The sequence below is a fragment of the Atta colombica genome, unplaced genomic scaffold (assembly GCF_001594045.1).
Source record: "Atta colombica isolate Treedump-2 unplaced genomic scaffold, Acol1.0 scaffold119, whole genome shotgun sequence".
NCBI classification, from domain to species: Eukaryota; Metazoa; Arthropoda; class Insecta; order Hymenoptera; family Formicidae; genus Atta; species Atta colombica.
In genome coordinates this window covers 272,940-283,300 of record NW_017259205.1, presented here as the reverse complement: position 1 = coordinate 283,300, position 10,361 = coordinate 272,940, and the positions used below count along the sequence as shown (strand labels likewise).

General features: G+C 29.0%; 1 protein-coding gene across 6 annotated transcripts in view; it reads right to left on the bottom strand.

Annotated features, from left to right (window-relative positions):
- Nucleotides 1-10,361, bottom strand: part of LOC108694211 (potassium voltage-gated channel protein Shaker) — a 52,154-nt gene that overhangs the window by 11,558 nt on the left and 30,235 nt on the right. For all 6 annotated transcript variants that reach the window (XM_018203574.1, XM_018203575.1, XM_018203573.1 and 3 more), the window contains 3 exons: nucleotides 3,551-3,674; nucleotides 1,158-1,423; nucleotides 56-699 (listed from right to left, as the gene is read on the bottom strand). In XM_018203574.1, the coding sequence (XP_018059063.1) occupies nucleotides 56-699; nucleotides 1,158-1,423; nucleotides 3,551-3,674 (1,034 nt within the window). The remainder of the gene's footprint in view (nucleotides 1-55; nucleotides 700-1,157; nucleotides 1,424-3,550; nucleotides 3,675-10,361) is intronic.

Below are 10,361 nucleotides of genomic sequence, written 5' to 3'. Positions count from 1 at the left end.
TATATAAAATATATATATATATATAAAATCATTTAAAGAACATTATCAAACTCACCGATAAAAAGGAAAAAGATGAGCAACCCGAGTTCCCTCATGGAGGCCTTGAGAGTCCGCCCGAGAATCTGAAGGCCTTTACTGTGTCTAGATAACTTGAATATCCGAAACACTCGGACCAGCCTGATCACCCTGAGTATCGCCAAGGACATCGCCTGGTTCGTACTTTTGTCTTGCGGGCTTACCGGTGCCTTGGGTAAATTTAGTGTGTCCTCCTCCTCAGCCACTACCGTGGCGAGGGTGATGAAATATGGAATGATCGCGATGATATCGATGATGTTCATTACGTCACGGAAGAAGTTGAATTTATTTGGGCAGGCGAGGAAGCGCACTGTTAACTCGAATGTGAACCAGATAATACAGATAGTCTCTATTAGGAAGAACGGGTCCGTGATGTCCGGCACTTCGTCCTCCTCAATTTTCGTGCCATTCGTCGTCGTGTTGAAGACCTTGTAGTGTTTGAACTCGGGTAACGTCTCCAGGCAGAAGATCACGATCGACAAGAGGATCACGAACACAGAGATTATAGCGACCACCCGGGCACCCTGCGAGCTTTCCGGATATTCGAACAAGAGCCAGACTTTTCTCTGAAACTCGTGTGATGGCAACGGTTTCTCTTCCTCCTTGATGAAACCCTCGTCCTCCCTGTTTGATTGATTATCGTTTCATTAATATTACGATACCGATTATTTCTATTATAATAAATATTTTATAGACTATACTCATATTTGTATTTGATACACAATATTTAAAAGTTTTCTTTAAGAATTATGGTTCTTCAAAATCAAGATGTTTTGGATACCAAATCTAGTTAGAAGAATTAACGACAAGTGAAATCACAAATTTATCTCATGAGAAATGTTTAAAAACAAATCTATTTCAAATTCCTAAAAAAATTTTATATATATCAAAGCAAAAGATATTGAGTGTAATGTGTTTTTTAAGGAAAACCGTAGATACAAAGATTTGTAATGTTTCTAAGAAACAAAGATGTCTGTGGATCAAGAATTTATGTAATAGAATTAAAAGAAAGCTGACATTTACATTAACTTTATTTGTTTTAATAACTAGATTACATTATGAACCGATAGTTGTGTTTGTACCTAAACTTGTTGGTAGCCATCTCGCCCAGCTCATAGAACTTGATTTCTTCGGAGAAGACATCGAGCGGGACGTTGACCGGGCGGCGTAGACGGCCGCCGCTCTGATAGTAATAGAGTATGGCATCGAAGGAAGGTCGATTTCGATCGAAAAAGTATTCGTTGCGCAGTGGATCGAAGTATCGGAGCCGTCGTGACGGATCGCCGAGCAGCGTGTCCGGAAATTGGTTCAGCGTACGCAGCTGTGTTTCAAACCGTAGTCCGCTCACCTGTCGATTGCAATAATTGATTATTAGTACGATGGCGCCACGCTGGGCGGGGCGCACCGTTCAAGTAGTTAATTGGAACGGAGGTGATTGTCGGGGGCTGCTCGTTTCACAAAGAGATTATATATTATTGTCATATTGGTCGTGAGTGGACCATCTATTTAACATTGTTAACTTATATTGAGTAGCGCTTAACAATTTTAAAGGAAAATTTTCAAGATTTTGAAGGAATCTATATATTTTGTTTTTAATGTTGAGAATCTTCCTTTAAAATTTTCAGACTGCTATATATATGACTATTATATAGATTATTTATTTATATAAAAAACTTTTTTAATAATTATATGTATGTGTGTGTGTGTGTGTGTGTGTGTATGTGTGTGTGAGTGTGTGTATATATAAGATACCTTTAGTGATCAAATCGAGAATTAATTATATAACAAATAAGATATAATAAAAAATTTATACAATTATAACATTATTATTTTTAAAAACTATAGAATTAAATATTTGTTACGTTGAATTTGAAGCTAAAAATATGTAATTTAAAATGATATTTTTAAACTCTTGAATTAACAAACTCTATTACTAAGAAATTGTGTAAATGATATTGCGAAAATAAAAATATGTATCTAAACAACTAAGTTATAAATTAAAGAATGAAATATATATAAATAAAATAACTAATTGAAAACCGTATTTAACTGGATTACAATCATCTTACAATAAGTATATTAATTTGAAGAAAAATAATTAATTTCTCTTCTATTTCTAAGCATAAAATGTTGTGATTTTTAATTGAATAAGTAATCAATTTGTTGATTATTAACAAAGAATATATAAAAATTTCAAAAATTTTTTTATTCAACAATAGCGAGTCAATTAAGTCACTCACTCTTGGAGAATCGAATTCACACTTGATGATTTGAAAAAAATAAAAATATTTTTGATAAAATGAAAACAAAGAGAGGAAACGAAAAAAAAGTAAAGGCAGCAAAATGTAAATCTAGCAACAAAACATTTTCGCTCCGTATGAATCTATTTCTTGAATAAAATTACGCTCAAAAATCAACGAGTATAAAGAAGATAATATAATGCATTGCCCATTCGTTATAAAGGAACAATGTTTCTTTTAAAAATAAATCAAAAGATCATTATAAAAAAGATTTATTTAGATAATGTTTAATTGTACTTTAACGTTTTTAATATTCTGCTTTTAATTGAGACTGAAAAGAAAAGCATGTTATATTATATTAGTGTACGTTGCACGCCGATTCCTACACCCACACGCTTCACCTACGCGTCATGCGACGTGCTTTGACCTCTGTCGAGTTTTCGTGCTCAGTTTCCGTGAGGTAAGAAGAAAAAAAGAAAAAAAATAAGTAAAATGCATCGATTGAATCGATTGCTGTAATTGGCGCAATGCAGTCGTGTCATCCGCGAGGACAGATAATTCCGTTCACACATATAACCTTGATGCTATATCGCCTCCGATTCCAAGACGAACTTGGATGGCCGCCAAAACGCAGTTCTGTAGGTCGCTGTCTTGAGATAATCTCACTTCGTCAAAAAAAAAAAAAAAAAAGAAAGCGTGTGAATGTCGAACCGGACTGGAATTACCTACGTAATAAAAATACGCGATAATTCCGATTATAGTGAGAAAAGAAACTTGTTATAGAAACAATGAGAAAAAAATAAATTAAAGAACAATATTAAAATGGAATTATATTTACATATGAGATCAGTAGTATATTTTACTGCCTTTGCCTTGAGAACCGTCGAATCTAGGATTTATGGCATCAAGAATTCGCGATATTAAAGATCCGTGGTGCCAAGACTCCGTAAAGACGAAACTTTTTTGGCATTTGGAGTCGAACATTTTTCAATCCAAGAATCAGTGGCGCCAAAGGTTATAAAGAGCCAAAAGTTTTTAACATGTCTCTTAAGAATTCTTTAACCTGATACAAAATAAAAATATTATACTGTAAGGAATATTTTTTTTTAATGATGAAACGCTGTGAGATATATCATTGGAAAGATCTTTTGACTGTTTATTATTCTGGAAGCAGTTTATCAAACTAAGATAATGCAAAACAATTAAAATGATTAAATAACAAAATTCTCACTTACGTTGATGACGACCCTTTCGCAGAAATCATGATCGTGCGGTATGGGTTCGAAGTGTGTGACGCCTGTATATTGGGTGTGGGGGTTCGTCCCGTCTTCGTCCTGGCTGCTGAGTTTCGGCAGCGATCTATAATAATCATAATCATAATGTCGTTAATAACTCTCTAACAGCACATTCAAGAAGTTATAATGCGCCGTTTTTTTCAGTATACCTGACATAAGCATGACGTAGCTTCATAGATCAGAGATTCTCTCATAAAAATGACTACATTATGCTATATTAGAAAGAAAAATTCATACGTTGATCTATAGAAATATAATCTAATAAAATTTGTGTAGTGCATACAAAACCATTCCAAGACTAATTCCAAGACTAACACAAAAATAATTTATTAAATTAAAATTTATTAAAATTTTTATATTAATAAAATGTATTTTATGTTAGAGATTATAGATTAAAATTATAGATTGAAACATGTGTTGTACATTGTAGATTAGATTTAATTGTAGAAATTCACCAAACTTTCTGTTGATTCTTAATTAACTATGTCATCGTAAATGTTGTAGTCTTTACATTAGGTAAGTTCACTTTCAGTTTACCAGAAAGTGGTCCGCACAGGCTGTCTTATTAATAGATATTTCATAAACGCCTGGTATACATGTCTAAGCTGCTATAGTTGATGATTCTAATGGTCAAATAAAAATAGAAACACACCATGCATATCTATAATCTACAATATATATTCTGCGTATAAAGCCTACTTATTAACAATCTCAATTGAAATTGATGTATATATATTGACATTAGAAGTATATCAAGCAATCGATGAATGCGCGTCGATTCTGGTGATAGTCAAACAGATGGAAAATATACAATTTGGATGATTGTCGAAGCGACAATCGGGAATTATGTCAGTATGTTGCCAAGCGTATAATTAATTATTAAACGATTGAAACAATAGAATTGAATGTCTTCAAAAATATCAAACAACTTTGAAAATAGTATATCAGAAATAAAATAATACATTGAGTTAAGTTAGCCTCTATCCATCTTAAATATATAAATAAAAATTTCTTCTTAAACTCAATTAAATCATATAAATGAATAAAATGTTATAGTATGATCAAATGTAATCAAATAGCAAATGTAATGAAATAACTCATCACGCATGAGTCAAGTAGCATCTTTTTTGGAAATGAATAAAAAAATAGTCATTCTTTTAAGAGTTTCAAAATTTAGTTTGACCAAACATTCTCATAAAGAAACTGTCATCTCATAAAAATTTATTCATCTGGATAAACACTCTTCTATAGCAATTTCGCTGTTACAGAAAAGAACAGTTTCACTAAAATATTTGTTTTAGCTAAAAACAGATCTGAAAATAATTTTATTGTACCATCAAATAATTATGTAAGACGCTCAAATTGTTAGAATGTCAAAATTTTTTTGCAACATTCATCATACTTGAGTAGCCTATATAATTATTTTGTATATTATACTGGAATAATTATTTTTGTGGTCTAGCAAAATTATTTTTAGACCTGTATTTAGCTAAATCCAGATTTTTTTCTTTCTATTTTTAGATATTTGAGCAACATTCTTTCTGTGTAATAAACAAATTTTTAATCATTGATAATATGTTGAAGATGATGTATAATTTGTCTGAAAAGGCTTCATTAAATTAAAGCTTTATGATAATATTGAAAATATATCTAAAAATATTATATTTGATATCAGATAAGCAATAAAAATAATATTAAATAAACAAAAACTTCTGTCAAATTTTAATATCACGAAGAGAACAGACGAGATGAAGAATTGAAATTGAGCTATGGAATAATTATGAAAAAAATTAAACAGAAGAATTTGATCCAGTTGAAATTATTGAAATATCTCAGTTTAGCGTTTTTAAGATTGATCATAAAAGATTGAATAAACCACTTGTATAAGATGTAAAAGTCGCCCACGGCTATTTGGCATTATTTTACGAATCCCCGATTTAGAAGCGAAGATGCATCCAGTCGATATATCTGGCAGGGGGTTACGTCGATTGGCGATTTATTTTGGGGCGTCAATGGAAAGCCGATGCGACGAGGACAAACATCAATTTTGAAGTCCATGTACCCCCCGGAGCGTGATAGAAATAGCGCAACGTAGTGGCGGAAATAGCCACTATGCAATCCTACGCGATAACTACCGATGGCACGTGCCGCCATGAAGAAGAATTTCACGTGTAAATAAACGTGCTTATGATATTTCAATTATATGAAATTTTAAAAAATCGATAAAAAAGGAGCTTTTCATAATAATTATTTTAATAATACTGAATATTCATTAAAAATAGCATAACGTAAAATGATTATAACTGCTAAAAGAGTAAAATAAAAAATAATTATAATGTTTCTATACAAAGCATTGCAGTGATACTGTTCAGTTTTTAATATTAAAATATGGTATATTTTATACGCACGATGTTATATGCAATTACCTACATCCCAATTAAAACAGAACTCAGATTATAATTCGAAAAATTAAAGTAAAATATATGACGTGCATTATATCATTTCGACAACTAAGCATAATGCGTAGACTATTACATGCATAAATTATTCCGCCTATCATAATTACGATGAATATTAAATCATTATAAAATGTTTCGTATACAAAAAGTTTGACGGAAGATACCTTCCAACAAATTTTAAAATTTTCTTCAATTTTTCATATATTAAATAGCAATAATAGATATTAAATTTTTTTTTTCAGATTCATTTATTTATTCCATATGTTCTATTAGCCGACTCTTTAATGAAATTCATTCATATTGTTTAATGTAAATATTTCATATTATTTATTGTAAAATGTTTTGCAAAATTTCTTCTTAAACTTTTTCTCAATTTAAATATACATAATCCAGTATCTATTAATATCGAACGATAAAAGAGTTAATACTTATTACAGATAATTGGCTCCTATCAGAAAACAAGTATAAAAGACTTGTAATGACATGATCCTAATCTAGTAATTTTGAGAATTGATCCCATTTATTTAATATGCTATCTGAGTATATCCCGAAAAAATAATTAAAAAAAATGAAAGAAAAAAAGTGGAAAAAAATAACAAGTTGTGGTACTCAATTAGCGAGAAAAAAAAGTATCAATTCTTATAATTTGTGATTATCATACAATCTAGAGAGTACATATACTTGAATATATAGTTAATAAAAAACATGATTTAGTTGTAATTTGTGAACGAAATTTTTTTTCATGAAACTTATTGGTATTTATAATTTCTGGTAACATTTTCAATGAAAAAATATTTTAAAGAAAACATATTGCTCAATCTACAATTGCTAAATTGTAACATAGAAACGATAATTTGTACGTGTCATCTAATAAAATATTATTTTCTGTTTACAAAAATCTATCTGTCATTTAAAATTTAATAAAATCATTTAATCTATATCAAGTATGGCTATTATCCTTTGCATTACAATTTTCTCCTCATCAAAAAATGACGAAATAGAAAAAAAAATTTATTGAGCTCTTTTGCTTTTCACTTCCCTTTATTTGCAACTTTATCTACATGAAGCAGTTCTTCCTATTTTTATGCGACCATTCATGTCTCGGCATAATCAAGCTGATCCATATTAAAAGAAAAGACAGCGAAAAAGACAAAAAGCTAACTGCATACAAATCTTCGAGGAGAAAATTGTATAATATGATCTTTAAAAAAGATATAATCCAATTCTAAGTTTTCTTTTTAATATGATATAGCTTCTTCACAAATATAATAAAATTATTTTCTTTCTGGAAGTACAACTTTTGCATTATCAAAATGTAAAATTAATCAGACGAAAATTAAAAAAATTAATTTATATAAATATTATTATTATGTAAAATTATTTTACATAAGAATAATCGCTTTTTATACAAAAAATTATATACAAACTAAAAATTATATGTAAATTAAAAAATAGTCAATATATTTATTATCATTATCAAAATAGTAAATTAACATGATAAAAAATTTTTTGAAAAATTTACGTATTTATAATAAAATCAAGACATATAAAATTTAAAAGATACATTATTAAAATTTATATTAAAATATTTCAATAAAAAAAAATTTTAATAAAAAATGCATATATTCGATTATTTTGATTTGTTAAGTTAATTATATACTCGTTGTGTTGTGCGTGTCTCAGTCATGTGTAGGTTCTGATTTCGTCATTAATTTAGAAGTTTGTCAAGAAGCTATCTCTTGCTACTTTTTGCTTCTTAATGTATCACATTTTTCCACTGCATTGAGTGCTCTGAATAAGAGGAACCATTGCGGAGTGGTGCGGCAGCCCTTGATGATCTTTATGAAGTTATATAAAACGAAGAGATGCGAAAAAAGCAAATATCAGAGAATAAAATTGAAAGATTCATTCGGTGAAAATGCAATTTAAAATATTGTATTATAATTTTGCACATTTAGGTCAAGTATAATACTCTGAATTTTCATAATTCTTTCTTGTACAATAATTTAATAATCAAAAACTGTCTCCTTAAATTAAAATGTTCAGTTTTTAATCATCTATGAAATTAGTTTAATGTTTCAACAAAATCCAATCATATAAATATATTTATAAAATATATTTATAAAAACATAAAGTAAGTTTTGAATACAACTTATAACAAAAACAATCATGTATAATATTTTGTACATATAAGCATACAATACTTTGAACAAGAATGTCATATTATGCAAACGCTTGAGTACAGACGCCCTCGCGTATGTACGCATATAACATATTTACGCGAAGGGTGCATTTTTGTGTACATATAGACGAATTCACGTACGCACGTAAAAAAAGTTGTACACGCATAAAACGAATAAATAGAAAATACAAATAAATAGAAAATACAATTTAAATATACATTTAGATATATACTTTTTATTTATTTCTTCAGAAGCTATCGATTTCTTAAATGCATATTTCCATTGTTATTATACATAGTTAGTTTTCTTAATAAATTTCTTGAATATGTATTTGTATTCGTATCAATTCAAACGGAAAAGATATAAACCTCTCCTTAAACATGCTTTTTTAACAACTCGAAAGAATTCGTTATCACAGCAATGAATCGTGTGAAAGGAATCATAGCTACGCATTCCACAGGAATCCTCGGCAAAAGAGAAATGCTTTACTCTTGTCCTAAAAATAGCTGCTAGTCAGAAATGAGAATGTATTTTTAGTAGTGAGTTTAACATCTCGATATTTAACCTCCTTGCCTCTATGTAAATACTCAACATGTAAATTATCATTAAACATCATGTTTTCATTTACTTTTTTATATTATTTTCTTCTGCTAAGTTCCGCTAGAGTGCTAGCATTTTATCTTCAATTTTATGTTCGATCTAGACATTTCTTTCTTAATTAAAAATCAGAAGCCATCATATAATTTGTTTCTTAAAATAACAATTATTATATGTTATTTTCATTTTTGCCATTCAAACTGTTTTAATATTTCTTATTTAAAAAATTATGGATCCATATATAAGAAAGAATTAAATCCTAAATAATTATTTATAAATCAAAACGTGCAGAGGAAAAAAGACAAAAACACGCAAGCGATTATCGAACATATAATTGTTCAGTTTATTATTAGATCAGCTCATTGATCATTTGTTCGTTCTCTTTTGACTTTTTTCTAAAGAAAAATGTTTAAAATAAATGAGCTGTGAAATGCATAATTGTACAAATTGCATCATGAACCATAAACAAAAATAAACACAATGATCATCAAGAAAAATGTTGCTATTTTTTATCTTTTTATTCCTCTTTTAAATATGTAATTTCTTCGCAAATTACAAATATATAATATTCGAAAATGCATTTTAAAGTCTGTCATTAATAGAAAACAAGTTAAGCGCAATACTATCGATGATTAAATTTACGTCAAATTATTGTTTCGATGATTGATTTTTAGACGTATATCATAGTAAAACTGTTAATTTTATTAATTCATGAATGATTTCAAGAAATTGCGGATTTATTTAGAGGAAAATATGTTTTTATTATTTTTAACATTATTTATGCTCAAAAGCTTAATATTAGATATATTAGATAATAGATTAATAATAGTATAAACATATAATGCTAACATTGCCGCAATAAATAGTATGCAGTCAAAAAGTACGCAGTCAAAAGATTCTATTTTACAATATCTATCCTTTGATCTCTCAAAGTTCTTTACAAATGTTTGTTTCTACTTTTAGTTTATTATCAGCTTAATAGCAACTTTATATTTTAGATAATTATATAGATATTAACATATTTTACTTATAATTATTTTATTTTAAAGCTTGGACGTTTCAGAATATAAACTTTGAATTTCAATAAAAATTATGTTATTTCTTAAAATAATCAATAATGTCCAAATTGATGTTAAACAAAATAAATTGATTATATGATTACATATAACGGCAGGACGAGATATTCCAGGGAATACATGGGCTCTTTTGTAGAGATAAAACTAAAAAAAAAATAGATAAAGATTACAAAAGTAAAAAAATAACAGAACTATATATAGTGAATCAAGCGTGCCACAAAATTTCAATGCTCTTCTTTATATATACACATATATATGTGTGTGTGTGTGTGTGTGTGTGTGTGCGTGTGCGCGCGCGCGCGTGTGTGTGTGTGTGTGTGTGCGCGTGTGCGCGCGCGCGCGCGTGTGTGTGTGTGTGTGTGTGTACATATATTGGGTTGCTGGAAAGTTCGTACCGATGTCGAAGGAAAATTGAAACGCAGAAAATTTAAATTTT